Source organism: Euleptes europaea, chromosome 15 (genome assembly GCF_029931775.1).
Source record: "Euleptes europaea isolate rEulEur1 chromosome 15, rEulEur1.hap1, whole genome shotgun sequence".
Lineage (NCBI taxonomy): Eukaryota > Metazoa > Chordata > Lepidosauria > Squamata > Sphaerodactylidae > Euleptes > Euleptes europaea.
In genome coordinates this window covers 57,759,397-57,775,634 of record NC_079326.1, presented here as the reverse complement: position 1 = coordinate 57,775,634, position 16,238 = coordinate 57,759,397, and the positions used below count along the sequence as shown (strand labels likewise).

At 46.8% G+C, this 16,238-nt stretch overlaps 1 protein-coding gene across 2 annotated transcripts; it reads right to left on the bottom strand.

Moving 5' to 3' along the window:
• Nucleotides 1-422: 422 nt before the first annotated feature.
• Nucleotides 423-15,843, bottom strand: COQ10B (coenzyme Q10B). Of its 2 annotated transcripts, XM_056861468.1 has the most exons (5): nt 15,767-15,843; nt 8,625-8,774; nt 7,203-7,395; nt 3,513-3,614; nt 423-669 (listed from the first exon to the last, which is right to left on the bottom strand). In XM_056861468.1, exons 1-5 carry the CDS (start codon nt 15,841-15,843, stop codon nt 502-504), a joined length of 690 nt encoding a protein of 229 aa, XP_056717446.1. In that variant the 3' UTR covers nt 423-501. The 2 variants fall into 2 exon arrangements, with proteins under 2 accessions (XP_056717446.1, XP_056717445.1); XM_056861467.1 differs by lacking the exon at nt 8,625-8,774.
• Nucleotides 15,844-16,238: the final 395 nt, after the last annotated feature.

The following is a 16,238-nucleotide window of genomic DNA, read 5'->3' as shown; positions in this document are numbered from 1 at the left end:
CAGTCTAGGTTACTTGCTTATCGTTTAAAAAACAGCCCTTTTTAACACTTGCACAGTTACACACTAGAGCTGACTGCCACTATGTACAAGTCAAGAAACAAGCTTGTTTGCAAAACTGCCTTTGGGTTGTGAATAGTAAAAATAAATAAGTTAGACTAATAATAACTTAAAACTTGATGGCAATAGTAAATAAAAACACTGCAAACAAAGTAGAAGTACTGTGTGCTGAGTCCGTTTTGTACAAACTGGCAAAGACGCAGAAGGCAATTTTGGTGTCGGCTGTAGCTGCCCTTCAGTCATACTGATCAGCACCTTAAATTGCACTTGAGTGAGACGTCTATATTATGTACATAACGCACTTTCTGTGCATGTTTTGTACAGTGGTACACTATACATAATTGGCGAAATGCCCCCCGTGTGATTTGAGGCACACATGAAAACAAATTTCACGTATATAAACAAGATGTACAAATAACTTAACAGGACTATTTTTCCCTTTTTTTATGTGTGATGCACTTCGTGGAACATCAGCTCTCGAGGTATGCTGGTCTCTGGACCGTACAACTTGGACGCTCGCCTTTCAAACGCAGCCACCATCTGCTTGACGACCTCGTCGAAGAACAGCGTGGCCAGATGGGAGTGCAGAAGAGAGCGAAACTCGAAGGAGACCTGTCGAGGAAAGTCAGTGTGAAGGTTACTCCTCTGCAAGAACAAACCAGGTGTGGAAAAATTTCAGTGCACACCTGTTTACTACTAAGCAGTGCAGCAACCAGAGCACGCCTCTCCCGCCTTTTCCTGCAGCCAGCGCTTCTAGATTCGGTCTCCTGCCAGGAAACTCAAGACTACAGAGACATGTGGGCCATTATCAGTAACCTTCCCCATGTGAAAGTAACATGGGGTTAACAGGTAAAATGGGTACCCAGCTTGCTGGGGGTAAAGTATAGATGACCGGGGAAGGCAATGGCAAACCACTCCGTAAACACAGTCTGCCTAGTAAACGTCATGATGTGACGTCACCCCATGGGTCAGATTCAGATTTATTATTAATACAGCATAAGCCAGTAAAACACACGTGTCATTTATACAAAAGTTAAAAAATTATAGTGGTTCAACCAAAAACATACCTAATTAAAATTTCCAAATAATTTATAATAGTCTAAAATTGACCAAATTAATGAATTAATCTAATTGCAATTGCCCAACATTAGGGGTCGAATTTTATGCTATTGCACAAAATTTGGCTACCCATTTTGCCATCTGGGCATTCCCTTCCCAGAGGAGACTCTTAATTCTTCCATCTGAGCTGGCTGTGATTTAGCTGAGCAGGGGAATGATTTGCTTACAACGAGCTTCCTTGTAGAAGGAGCACCTGAGCAAAACATGCTCTACAGACTCCCAATTCCCCCGACTTAAAAGGGCACACCCATTCTGTTACTGGAAGCTTCTTAAATCTGCCTTGTAAAATCGCCGAAGGTAAGGCGGAGCATCTCGCTAGTGTGAAAGCTCTCCTTTGCTTGTTCAGCTCTATGAATGATAGATATTCTGCTGGCGCTTGAATATATCTATTTCTGACAGGAGCCAAAAAAGCTGGAGAATCTGTAAGCTCCTTCTGACATTCCATATCAAAAAGCCTTTGTCTAATTGTGTACCTTGCTTGATCTCTATTTAGTTCCAAGAAGGAGCGGGGGGAGAAGCCGAGGCCTCTAATTCTCTGTTCGGTCTGCTTCCACCACCTGGATTTAAAATTATCGTGGAGAAGTAACAGCAGGAGCCCCTCTGTCACCCCGTGCATCTTTAACCAGAGAAAAACAGAAGAGCGGCTCACCCCATGGGTCAGTGATGACCTGGTGCTTGCACAGGGGACTACCTTTACCTAACAGCATTTAATGCAAATGTATTGGAAATGGGTGCAGAGGTGCACGAACTGTCCTTTGCCTGTTCCTTCTGCTCTGCTGGAATCGTGCTTTATGCAGTAGACCCGGGGTGTGTGTGAATGACCAACAGTGGTGCCTCATGTTTATATTACATGTAATGTCAGGCCACTGTGGGTCTGTCCAGGTGCGCCTCATCCCTGCGCTACACCACGAGGCTCACTAGGACAGACACACAGTGGCCCGTCATCTTGCACAGTGCGCCGTGTGGCTTGCCGATCTTGTTACCCCAATAAGCCATGCCTCACTGGCACACTGGACAGCTAAGGCAAGATGATGGTCCCGCGAACTGCAGCCTACAGTAACCGCTATGGTTAATTAGCCGCAGCGTACTCCTGCGCAAACGTCCTTGGAGACGGAGGTGATCAGAAAGCAGAAACTGTAGCTGAAGATGGCCGAGGAATTGTTCTCTGCTGCTCACCCTTCTGGGAGTGTCTGCCAATATTCATTCTACTGCAGTACTCTTTAAAAAAGGGGGGAGACAACTTTGTTCTCCCTTGCTGAAATTTACCTTTCAATTATACCAACAGCAATCTACAAAGTTGCTTGGAAATAAATTCCACTGACAATAGGCTTTGTGCTGGAACAAGTGGCTAAAGGCCAGCGGCAAGAATCTACAATGGTGCACAGTTACGCACTTTGTGGGCAGAGTTAAACATTATCTCCACAAATACTTGGTCCCCAAATGTACATCTACTGAGCTAATGGGAATGAGGGATGGACTGCGTCGGCTTCTAGTTCTGCCCTAAATGTCACTGAAATAGGATTTTGTGCTTGTGCAAAAGACACAGAAGGTTAAATCCACATCCTAAGCCCATTTGTAGTTTATTAGGAAGGCTCAGGAATGTGGGGAGGGGGGCAGAACATGTGAAGGGTTAATTCGTGTAGCAGAACAGGCCTAGAATTTCACCTCCTTTTCTTGTTAAGGTCTGGTGATGGTTTATGCAAAAATACAGGTAACAATACCAAATGGATATTTGACAATACTCTCCTCTCAGACGTTGCAAACAGAAGTTACAGACTTTCAGAATACACCGTGCCCACGCGTTTTAAAGTCTGGGTATGATGAACTCTACACAGTATGTGGCTGGGGAATTTTAAGATGTGCACCTGCTTTCACACACCCCGAATAATTCAGAGGGAAAAGTTAAAAAGAAACCCCATGGGGTGTACCTAACTCCTCACAGCAAGGCCTGAAGGCCATTGTGGGGCCAAATTTTTCCAGCAAAACTGGAAAACGGATTGTAAAAGTTTTAGTTACGTGTTTAAAAATAACCCATGCCGGGCTTGCTCAACATGAAGTTTTTCCCATTCTCACGAGTACCTTCACACTTTGGAGATCAGAAATCTTCAACAGCTTGAAGAGAAATACATTCAACACGCACGGCTGCATCCACTAACTGAGACAGACATTGTGAGCTTCCTCAGTAAGGCTAAAGCTGTTTGTATCAAGTAATGTCCATCAAAAAACAAACACTCGTGTGCTTTGAATGTGCTTCTACAAACAACCAATGTCAGCTTATAAAGGATTTAAATGTATATATTTCCATCTACAGCCCTGAGACACATTCTCATACTCACTGAAAAATCCAAGGTGCAGGTTCTTGGATAGCCAGGGATTCCCGGACTGAAGCGCCACACAGTCTCCAGATGATTAAACAGCTTCCCATCTGTACAGGATGCCTGGGAGAAAAAAAACATTTGAATGCTTCCACATTTGAGTCAAAAACCCTCCAACTTAAGAACCGGATCCAAACCTCCTTTTCCATTTGTGCTGCAAACAAAGTGGGAGAGCCGTTTCTGCCCATTTCCTCCCCCTTCCCTGCAGCCCCCTTGATGTTCCTGGGGGTCCACTGAGACTGTGGTGGCAATGGGAGGAGGCAGGAGAACTGCATGCTGCTCAGGAGCCAAGCCTAACCTCTTAAACATCTCAAAAGGATGTGTCGGTTTTCTGTACTGATCAAGGAATGGGTGTGCAGTGAAGTGACACCCCCCCCAAGCAAGTATCGGTGGAAAGGTTTACAACTTTGCAACAGGGAACATTGACTTTGTGTGCCAGAAATGCTCAGGGGCCAAACATGAACCTGCCTTTACAGGTAGGCCAAGGGTTCCAAAACAAGTTTGTTCTCTTCTAGCTTCCAGACAAGATGGCAATTCGTATGTTGACAAAGCAAGCCAGAAAGACCACAGAGCTGTTTTGGGGGCTTGGAAACAGCAGGAAGCTCAAAATCTTCTACATAACGTTCCATTAGGTCAAGGTGGGAAAGGGTCCAGTGGCTAGAGATGAGAATTGTGAGATCATAGGGCATAGGTGGTTCAGAAAGAATATTTGCAAGTTTTTAGGAAGGGGAGACGTATGAGAGACCTTAAGGGGAAAAAGCCCACAAGCTGGTGGAGAAAGAAAAGAGACCAACAGAGCCTGAACAAGAAATATGTTAAGAGCATTCTGCCTCCTACAAGGTAAGTTTCAGGCCTGGGTAAGTGGAGGCCTGAACCTGTTTTATTTTCCTTTGCTCAGATACTGTCAAGTCAATTATGGCTTAACTTGACTATTTTTCCTGGTGTAACAAATGACTACACCTAAAGATTTTGTTTCTGAAATTGGTGTTATGCAGATGGCCTCTTCACCTGCTTAAAGCCTAACTTGGCTCACACTTGCCATGACAAACACTCCCACGCACACAGAATAATGTACTTTCAAATCCACTTTGCAACTACATTTTACTGTGTGAAACAAAAAAAATCCACTTGCAAGGGATTGCTAAAGTGCGCTGAAAGCGGATTAAGGAGTTGCATCAATAAGTGTGTGGAGGAAGCACCCAATGTAGGAAAACATCCATCTTGGTTTCAGCAGCAAGTGAGCTTTCCGAGGTTTCCCCCCCTGCATCCTTGGTGGTTTGGAGAAAGAGGGCAATTCTTGATTTGAAGAAAAGAAAGAAAAACATAAATGGAGGATAAAGGTAGCTTTTAATAGGTTCACAATAGTGGTTTTTTTGAAGTGACAGAGCACAAGACACAGGGCCAGAGTCAAGAACATTTAAAAAAGCCTTGCTGGATCAGACCAAGGCCCATCAGGTCCAGCTGTCTGTACACAGTGGCCAACCAGGTGCCTTTAGGAAGCCCACAAATAAGACGACTGCAGCAGCACCATCCTGCCTGTGTTCCACAGCACCTCATATATTCGGCATGCTCCTCAGATCCTGGAGAGAATCAGTATCCACTGTGACTAGTAGTTATGGATAGCCCAGTCCTCCATAAGAACATAAGAAAAGCCCTGCTGGATCAGACCAAGGTCCATCAACGGTTCTTGTAGGTTATCCGGGCTGTGTGACCGTGGTCTTGGTATTTTCTTTCCTGACGTTTCGCCAGCAGCTGTGGCAGGCATCCTCAGAGGAGTATATATATAATATATAGAGGAGAGACAGTGTCTCTCAGTGTCAAGTGTGTAGGAAGAGTAATATATAGTCAGAAGGGGATTGGGTTTGAGCTGAGTCATTGTCCTGCAAAGTATTAAAGGTAATGTGCTTTAATACTTTGCAGGACAATGACTCAGCTCAAACCCAACCTCCTTCTGACTATATATTACTCTTCCTACACACTTGACACTGAGACACTGTCCTTCAGTGTTACTCCTCTGAAGATGCCTGCCACAGCTGCTGGCGAAACGTCAGGAAAGAAAATACCAAGACCACGGTCACACAGCCCAGATAACCTACAAGAACAGATGAACTCTGACTGTGAAAGCCTTTGACAAGGTCCATCAAGTCCAGCAGTCTGTTCACACAGGGCCAACCAGCCTCCTCTAGGAAGCCCACAACAAGACAACTGCAGCAGCATTATCCTGCCTGTGTTCCACAACACCTCATATAATAGGCATGCTCCTCTGAGTCCACACTGGAGGGTACATAACAGTAGCTGGAAACAGCACAAAGTGCCACCACTAAACCCATTTGCAGCAAAGCAGTACTCAAGAAGGTGCCATAGAAAACTGGTTTTTGAGTGAATGGCTTGTTTAGAGCTTTACAGCTTTTCTTTTGGAGCTCTTTTCAGAAAGAGAATGTAAATGAAGAGAGCCTGTTCTCTCTTGAAAGAGCCGCAATGATTGGGGGGGGGGTTAAGAGTTGAAACATTCATAAGCTACATTTATTTTTTTTAAGTAAAACCAGTTTTCCACAGTGCCTCAGGACAGCTTCCTTGTGACAGCAAACATGCAGCTCGAAGAATAGGCCTCCTGCCAACACTGCTTTTGCACATACTTTCTACGTCTGTTCTTGAAACAATGGCTCCAGAGAAACAAAGGAAACAACTCCGGCAGAGGGCAGAAAATTGCAAACAAGGAAGATCTGGAATTCTAACTGATCCCCAGACTACAGAGATCAGTTCCCCTGGCAGAAATGGCTGCTTTGGAGGGTGGATCTCTATGGCATTATACTCTACTGAAGTCCCTCCCCTCTCCAGGCTCCCCCCCCCCTCAAAAAAAAATCTCCAGGGATTTCCCAGCCCAAAAGATCTGGTGTGATTCCACTCCACGTAGACAAGAAAGGGACTAGACAGTTACAAAAGCATTGTGATATGAAGCAAAAGAGGGTTTTTTTGGGGGAGGGGGAGATGCCATAGGTCACTTCCTAGAACAGCAGCTTCTAAGGAGACGCAGGGCTACTAAACTACTGCATCTCTGCTCACAAGAACCTCCCTTGACAGCCAGCATGGTGTAGTGGTTAAGAGCCGGGTTTGATTCCCCACTCCTCCACATGAGGCAGAGGCTAATCTGGTGAACTGGGTTGCTTTCCCCACTCCTACGCACAAAGCCAGCTGGGTGACCTTGGGCTAGTCACGGCTCTCTCAGCCCCACCTACCTCATAGGGTGTCTGTTGTGGGGAGGGGAAGGGAAGGTGATTGTAAACCGGTTTGAGTCTCCCTTAAGTGGTAGAGAAAGTCAGCATATAAAAACCAACTCTTCTTCCCTTGACCAGCACATACATTTATGAATCGAGATTGCAGCTGGCTGGATAGAGCCAGGGGCCACAATCCAGAAAGAGTTAGGTAAGCACACAACTAAACACTGTGTTGTGTCTAACACTTCATGGCCTACTGCTTTGCAGCACTTTTCCTTCTAGAAATGCCCTCTCCGATGAAAGGAAACAGGAAAGGAAAACAAAGCATCACGTCCTAGACGTGCCACAAATTGGAGAGGGAGCTGCTACAACCATTGCATATTCTTGTGCATTGTTCCAAAAGAACCAGGTGAATTATCGTCAAATAAAACTTTACCTTAACCAAGTGAGGTCTCACTAGCGTCACCACTGAGGTGTATTTCTCCAATATAGGAGGAAATCCGACTTCTATGTGCGCTTTGCAGTATCCGGAACGCTTGGACAGCACATCGGACTTCTTGCACCAAGGAACAAAGCTCTTGTATTCACTGACAACGGCCACCACGTCGTACATCTCCTGCATAGAATACCTGGGGACAGGGAAATGGGAGTCCACATTACAAGACACCTCCAAAAGAGTAAGGAATGGTTTTTCTGGTCATGTGAGGAGGTTCCCTTACATTCCCGCACTTCAGCTATTTACTTCTAAAAACATATTTAGAAAACGCCCATATAAGAGGCACTGTAAATACAAAAGCCATGTCAGACTATGCCTGTGTATAATACACACAGAAAATGCTGGGTAAAGAAATAACCTCAAAGATACTCCGCTGCGGTAGCTCAGCTATGGATGCACACCTGTACGACATAACCAGTGTGCTACTTCCGTTAGAGTTCTCTCTCCTCTGACACTGTGAAGCTTCCCAGACATGGCGCAATCCTTCCAATCATTCTAGGATTTAACTGCAACTACTGGATTTTGGCAAGGGCTCTGTTCGTCCTTCTCTCCCCCTCTGTAGCTGCAACTGGAGTGAGAAATGTGAAGCTGTCTTTCCCCCACCCTCCAAATTTGCTCCCTTGGATACATGCACACATTAAGGATTAATGGAGTGCTCCTGCATTTATTTGACTGCAGGGGCTTCCTGATCTTGCAAGACACATACAAGAGAACAGAGGAACGACCCCAGAGTCCAAGTCATGAGTGACTGGGCAGAATTTGTACAAAATAAGGTAAAGGTAGTCCCCTGTGCAAGCACCGGGTCATTCCTGACCCACGGGGTGATGTCACATCACAACCTTTACTAGGCAGACTATGTTTAAGGGGTGGTTTGCCATTGCCTTCCCCAGTCATTTACAAAATAAGGTAGCTCTTTCTAAATGACAGCTTCACATAGGGAAGTACCCCTACTCCCCCTCCCCAGCAATCCTGCAGCTTCCCCACCCCCAATTTACAACATAAAAGGAAAGAGGCACAGATCCCCATGTTTGCCATCTAATCTACAGTTTCACCCCCCCCTCCCCGAAGCTAAACCCCTTTCACCCTGTAAGAAAAAGCCTCATCAGACACATCACATCATTCACTTAAATCTCTTAACGCCTGGGTAACGCTAATACAAAAAGACATGCTGATTATATATTCAGTAATTTCTGTTACGAGTTCAGCAACACTAGCCAAAGAGTGCGATCCTAAGTATAGTTATACCCTCCTAAGTCCACTGAGGTGGACTTTCAGCAGCTTAGGATGGCGTAACTTTGTTTAAGATGGCACCGACAGGCACTTCCACACACCCGTTCACCTGTTTTCTAGACTGATACCAACCCGATAATCCTCCTTTCTGAATATTCTTTTCTTTTGTTCACCAGCGGTGAAGTGATGTTAAAGAAAGTTCTTCTCGAAAGCACACAGGGTGTTGCGAGCGCTGGTTGCAGAGGGGCTTTGCTCAACGTCGTTTCCCAGGAAGTCAAGTGCCTACAATTATCAAAACATTTTTTATTAGAACCACCTAACTGTAAACACTACAAGACAGTAAAAACAAGGGCTGGTGGGAGCTTGCGAGCTGTTCAGGATAAGGTTAACTTGCAAGGCCTTTGGGGGAAACTAAAAATATCTCAGTCATGAGAAAGAATCTGGCAGCAGTCGAGTACAAAGGCCTTCCCCCTTAAGACTTGGCTCTCAGTCAGCCAGAGGCCACGCTCAACATTATGCTCATGTATCGGACTATCAGGACAGCATTTCCTGCCAGGGCAGCAGGCCTGGCCAATATTTTCAGCCTTGCCACTTGAAAGAACAAACGAAAACCACTACCACCACCTCCTCAAGTCCAAGCCTAGAAGAAGAGTTGGTTTTTATATGCCGCTTAAGGGAGAATCAGGCTTATGATCACCTTCCCTTCCCCACAACAGACACCCTGTGAGGTAGGTGGGGCTGAGAGAGTGTGACTGTATGCCCAGCAGATGCTCTACCACTGAGCCACCGCCTATCTCCATGGCTCTCCAGGGTCTCAGGCAGGGGTCTTTCCCATCACCTACTAGCCTAGTCCCTTTAACCAGAGATGCTGGGGATTGAACTTGGGACCTTCTGCATGCCAAGCAGAGGCTCTACCACTGAGCCACAGCCCTCCTTCAGAAGAAGAGTAGTTGGTTTCTATATGCCGACTTTCTCCACCACTTAAGGGAGAATCACTTAAGGCTTACAATCACCTTCCCTTCCCCTCCCCACAACAGAAACCCTGTGAGGTAGGTGGGGCTGAGAGAGCTGTGACTAGCCTAAGGTCACCCAGCTGCCTTCATGTGTAGGAATGGGGAATGGTAGTTCACCAGATTAGCCTCCGCCGCCCATGTGTAGGAGTGGGGAATCCCTACCCTTTTCACTGCTGGACCCGGAACAAAACACACTCGACAATGTCATCTAATGGCCAATATGAAAGTGTTAATTATGTGCTTTTTTTTCTTTTTTAACAAAGCATGTTGTAAATTGAAAACATCTTACTTGGTTACATGTTTTTAATCCAGGCATATCCTACTATGCTTGCAGGCAAAAGGGCCTACTTTATCTAACTCTGCACAAATTCCGTAACGTTTATCTTAAAGCACAAACCACGTAGTGAAGTTGGTGGCTGGTTTTCTTTTTAACCTCTGCTCTAGCAAACTCAGACCAGGTCTGACATTTCTTAGTTGCCAGCTCGAAGTTTTAGGATTAGCAAAAATACAAGACTGACCAGAATATTGAGAACCATCCAGAGTTAGGTTTTCAAATTGGGGGTGGGAGTTTGGCTTTAGAATTGGGAATCTTCTATGGATCCCCAAAGGTCTTCACAGTAAGTCCCCACAGAAAGCAAAGCCACAAAGTTGTATTTTCAGCTTTGAGACTCTCATTAATACGTCTTAGATCAATCAGAACTGTAACGTTAGAATCAAGCAGTCATAAGGATGAAAAGTTAAAAATGGAATTGACCTTCGCCAATCAGCAGACACAGTTTTTCATGGAGTACTACAGAGTGCATATCTTCCCCGGTGGCTGTCCTTTTCTCTAGTCTCCAATAGCAGGTTTGAAGAGGAAACTTTTATTGTTTCTGCCTTCAAGTTCTGAACATATTCTAACATCAAAAAGCTATGGAGCTTCATCCTACTCCAGGGCAGCAGGTATTTATAACCAAACCAAAAGACAAGTTCTTAGATTATAATTTATTCTTCTGAGAACAAGTTTTATAGGAAGAGTTTTTACAGGCCACAATGATGTGATGGCACTGGATTTTCAGACAGGCTAATCCTCCAACCCCAACATCAAGCCACTGCATTTGACTTTTAATGTCTCTCGCTTTCTCTCACTCATCCCCCTCCCCACTGCAAACATGTTACATTTATACAGTTTTTGAACTGCACACAATTTAAATTTGCACATTATAAATTAAGAAGAAGAGTTGGTTTTTATATGCCGACTTTCTCTCCCACTTAAGGAAGAATCAAACCGGTTTACAATGACCTTCCCCTCCGCACAACCGACAACCTGTGAGGTAGGTGGGGCTGAGAGAGATGTGACTAGCCCAAGGTCACCCAGCTGGCTTCGCGTGGAGGAGTGGGGAAACAAATCCAGTTCACCAGATTAGCACCCGTCGCTCTTGTGGAGGAGTGGGGAATCAAACCCGGTTCTCCAGATCAGACTCCACTGCTCCAAACCACAGCTCTTAACCACTACACCACGCTGCCAGCCACTCACTTCTTAGTCATGGAATACAAACATTTCTACCAGAAAGCTTAACAGGTATTAGATGAAGAACAATTCAGGAGAGTTATAAGCACTGTTAGGATACACAATGACATCTCTCCAGTTAGACAAGGAAGTGCCATTTAAATCATGTAACATAATGCAGGCAGAGAACGGCTAAGTTAACAAGAACTCCAGTCTACGCTCAGTGAAACATCCCAACGTCCACGGTCTCTCAAGTGACAGTTTTGGATATCTCTCATCAGATGATGGTTCTATGACGTTATATTTGCGTCCGTTTCGAATTGAGAGAATACCTGCCAATACTCGGAGAAAACACATTGGCTGCAATCCAGAGACGACGCTAAGTGACACCGGCAGCAACCCTGTAGAGTGGGTTTTGCTGCCAAAAGGCCGACCGCGGAAGAGACAAGCATTCTTCAGTTTCATACAGCTTGCCTCTGCAGACAGAACAGCCCAGGGTGGCTACCAAATAGAGACCAACGTGGTGTAGTGATTAGCATCGGTAGACCCTAATCTGGAGAACCGGGTTTAATTTCCCACTTCTCCACATGAGTGGCGGACTCTAATCTGGTGAACCAGGTTGGTTTCCCCGCTCCTCCACATGAAGCCTGCTGGGCGACCTTGGGCTAATCGCACTTCTCTCCGAACTCTCTCAGCCCCACCTACCTCACAAGGTGTCTGTTGTGGAGAGAGGAAGGGAAGGAGATTGTAAACTGGTTTGATTCTCCTTAAAAGGTAGAGAAAGCCAGTACATAAAAAACCATCTCTTCTTCTACCCAGAGGCAGGCAATGGCAAACCACCTCTGAACATCTCTTGCCTTGAAAACCCTACATGGTCGTCATAAGTCGGCTGTGACTTGAAAGGGAAAAAAATCTGTGTAGTTTCCAGAGAGGTCAGAGATATCTTATTCTGGTATTCCCCTTCCTGTTGCCAGTGTGGGATCAATGACCCAAGACACAGGACTCTGCACACAATAACGGACCACACGCAGAATCTCTGTATGCGCTATTGTGGAACTGACAGATTGAAAAGGGGCATAAATCAATCAACACTACGCTGGTGGGAGTGCGAGAAACCCAGCCTTAAGAAAATCTGCCATGGAACAAGCCAATGATGTATGGCTGATGGGAAGGAACTGCTATCAGTCAATCCCTGCAAACATCTGCCATCTGTGCCAGACCTTCCACAAGGGGCATCAAGAGCATGCCACTGCAATGCCAAGATCAAGGCTCTCTAGTAGTCATTCACAATATGGCAACCCAAACAAATGCAGATTAGCCACAACACTAATTTCTTATGCTGTTCAGAGGGAGCCATACCTTCTACACCATGGAGTGATCGACAGAACACAAGTGACATTTGAAACTGCTCTTTCAGTACAGTACAACCAGTGCTGGTAGCTAAATTACTAACACTGCACAAACAAGGGGAATCTCTTAAAAGCTTTCTGCTTTGGACTGCACCGTTTAGGCCTCAGCCATAATTGCTCGGTTCTGATATCAAAGGCAAACATGAAAGATTAACAACGCCAGAGAAGATGAGGGTAGTTAAAACTGCAGAGAGTTCCACAGTTCACATTCAGAATGAAAACCTTCAGTCACTGAAAAAGTTCTTTAGTGCAAATAAAAGGTTATCAGAGTTCAGCAGGCCTACCAAAAGAAAGCAGTCAGTTGTTTGGGTGCAAAACACCACAGAGGGATTTGACCCCGCAACTGTTTGGTCAGGGAGCCAGGGGCAAGGCTCCGGGGACCAGAACCGGTCAGGGGGGGACGGAAGATGGCCGATCCAACCACAGGTACTGGTGCCAACACAACTGGAACCCTGCGCACGTAACATGACCCTCCACTGCAGTCTCCCAGCCATGCCAAGCAGGACGCTTTCGGGAGGGGCTGTGGCTCAGTGGTAGAGCTTTTGCTTGGCATGAAGAAGGTCCCAGGTTCAACCCCCAGCATCTCCAGTTGACAGATCTAGGCAAGTAGGTGATGTGAAAGACCTCTAACGGAGACCCCGGAGAGCCGCTGCCGGTCTGAGTAGACAATACTGACTCTGATGGACCAAGGGTCTGATTCAACATAAGGCAGCTTCATGTGTTTGTGCATGTGATGCAGCAAATCAAAGGCCACGTTTCCCCCAGTGAGGTGGATCCCGGGACCCCTGCCCCCAGGGTATCTCACTCACCTTGGAGTGCGCAGGAAGACCAGCCACAGCCAGGCTGCCTCAGTAGCCAATGTGGCCTTGTGCTGGCAGGGAGGAAAAGGGAATTAAGTACCCAAAGGTCAAGAAATAGAAAATCACCTTCCAAGGCCAAAGGTTATACAATGTTCAGGTGAAATCAATACAAGATATGTATGTATTTATTACAGACTAAAATCAGTAACATATATAAGGCCCTGCAATAGCCTGCCAAACCAACAGTCATGTAAACGTACAAAACAAATAGACATAAAATCACAGAATTCGACTTTGGCCAAATGGCCTTCTTCAGTGGTCAAAACGATCACAGTTCCAGACAAAAACAGAGGAACAAGCCTTAAGGAAGTATGTGCTAAAAGTCACACAAACAAACACACACACACACACACACACTCAAAGCAGTCTCAGTGACTGATTCCAAAAGCTGTATCAAAGAAATCTTAACTGTCCATCTAATATCTGAACATGTGCTGTCATTCATCTTACAAAGCACACACCATTGGTCATCCAAATTCCTACCAATATCTTCCACATGTAGTCATAGAATTGGAAGGGACCACCAGGGTCATCTAGTCCAACCCCCTGTACAATACAGGAAATTCACAACTACCCACCACACCCCCAGTGACCCCTACTCCATGCCCAGAAGATGGCCAAGATGCCCTGCCTCTCATGATCTGCCTAAGGTTACAGAATCAGCATTGCTGACAGATGGCCATCTAGCCTCTGCTTCAAAAACTCCAGGGAAGGAGAGCTCTCCACCTCCAGAGGAAGCCTGTTCCACCGAGAAACCGCTCTGTTAGAAAAGTCGTAAAGCACAAGAATACGGTTGGATACTTGTGGCAACAGCAGTTACAGAACAAGCTACATCTGCCAAAACGTGCTTTGTAAACGACAAGTACAGTTTCCAAATCTATTTTCTTTCCATTCTGTGTAATATGAATACGGGTCTACATTTGTTTTCAAAGCGTTAGATACGGTCATCTGCTTCATTTTTCTGCTCCGAGTAAGCCTACACTGGGGGCCTGAACGGGGGCGGATGGGGAGGAAAAGAAAGTGTTAAAGGAAGAAGGCCTCTATGTTCGTGCCTGCCCTTGCCGGAAAATATCAGAGCTTTGGAGCCTTGAACTGGCAGGGGCCAAGGCCTGACCAGGCACGCTGCCTGGAATGTCCCTAGAGAATCGGACTCAGATGGCACATGACACACAGAGCGCCTGTCCTCAGTGCTCTTAGCAGAGGGAGCTGTCCTCTTACTGCTCAAGCGTCAGGGGAGGGACGGAAGGAGGAGGAAAGAAGCGATGGGGCTCAGTCGGAGATCTGCCAGATCTAACTTCATTCCTGTACACAGCTTCGACCGATGCCAACTGCTACAAACCCATTCATGGAGAGGCAAAAATATAAAACAAAATGGACAACCCAGAAAGTGTCATTAGCTGTTTTATCCAGGGAGCGATATATTTATTTTGTGCAGTATTAGTTTGTGATCATGCTAAAACAATGCAGGCAAGGGAGTGTAATTGATCTGGACAAAATGGGCATTTGCATTCTTCTGCGATAATTTTATTGTATCTCCTTTGCGTCTCGGCTGAGCCTAAGGCATTACACCTTGCCAATAAGAAACTTTGTCTAAATGTATGGATGATTTTTTTTAAAAAAAGAAGGGTGAAATGGTAGATGAATAGCCAACGGCTGTTAAATCTAGTGAAAGGAATGGATAACCGCAGCAAAACAAAACACTTTTTTTTCGTCCACTGTTTTCCTACTGTCTAACTTGCAGCCCCGAGATTCCTCAACAGTACGTGAAATAAGCACTTTGTATAGCAAAAAAAAATGGACAGAAGAGTCGACGGTCGGCTGCCCCAATAGCAGGTCATAACAAACACAAATGGGTTGGTTTTTTTGTAGTTTTCTCCACCGGTATTACTAACAATACACACATCCAGTCCTTTAAAAAGAATTTAAGGACTGTACTATAGACCTGGGCTTTTAAGCTTCTCTGGATGTTTTGCAACTGGCCATCGACTGACCTGTAAACACACACTTGGTAGAGAAAACCCCCCCCCCAAAAAAACATCTCCCCTAATTTGGGCTCTATTACGAAAATGATCATTTCCCATCAGGACTCCCTATGCATTCCCCCCAGAGATGGTCAGAGATGCGGGTTCTGCCCCGAGGACAGGATTTCCCAGCCCCTCTCCTTCAATATCCACGGAGCAGCTCAACAGGTGAGGCTCTGCCCAACCCAGGGGAGAAGCGACACCTGTTGAACTTCTGGAACCCACCCGCATCCTGCCTCCCCCCGCGCGACCACTTATCCCCAGCTCCCCCCTTCAACTTCCACAGAGCAGCTCAACAGGTGAAGCTCTGCCTAACGCAGAAGAGAAGCTACACCTGTTGAACCTCTGGGACCCATCCGCGTCCTGCCCCCCCTCCCCGCGCGACCACTTAACCCTTTCGCCGCCAGGGCCGCCTCCCCGGAGCCCCTCCTCCCCTCCCTTTCCGGGCCAGTGGGCGGAGCCTCCCCGGGACCCCGACTCACCTGAGGGCCCCCCTGCGCGGCGAGGCCGCCAGCCGCTCGGCCAGCGCCTTCCCCACCGCCCGGCCGCTCCGCGCCATGCTGGGTCCCGGTCGGCGCCTCAAGCTGCCCTCATCCCACCCTGCCTGCGGCTCCCTCGGCGACGGGCTCGGCAACCGCTGGCCCCGCCCCCTCCTAGGGCTGGCCCAATCGCCGGCCAGCGGCGCGGCGGCATCAGCCCATCAGCGCGCTGCTCGGCGCCGACGTCACCGCCCGGAGCCCTCCCTCCACGCCCCTGTACACTCCTCCCCCTCCACTCCTTCCTGAGGCACGTGATTTATTTTTTCTTTCATCCGGCGACGCGCCTCCTTGCCGCGGGGCCGCGCGCAGTCACAAGACCTGCGGGGGTGGCGGGGCCGGCCGGAGTTGCGTGAGAGCGTTCGGCACGCCCGATTGGCCGAGAGGCACGTCATTCACGCCCTGCCGTTAAAACCAG

Excerpts from the sequence above, each read along its gene's own strand:
- COQ10B (XM_056861468.1), bottom strand. The coding sequence starts at position 15,843 with ATGGCGCGGAGCGGCCGGGCGGTGGGGAAGGCGCTGGCCGAGCGGCTG. Across the intron at positions 8,775-15,766 it reads CCGCGCAGGGGGGCCCTCAG|GCACTTGACTTCCTGGGAAA; the intron begins GTGAGTCGGGGT and ends TGATAATTGTAG. Across the intron at positions 670-3,512 it reads CCTGCACCTTGGATTTTTCA|GTCTCCTTCGAGTTTCGCTC; the intron begins GTGAGTATGAGA and ends TTTCCTCGACAG.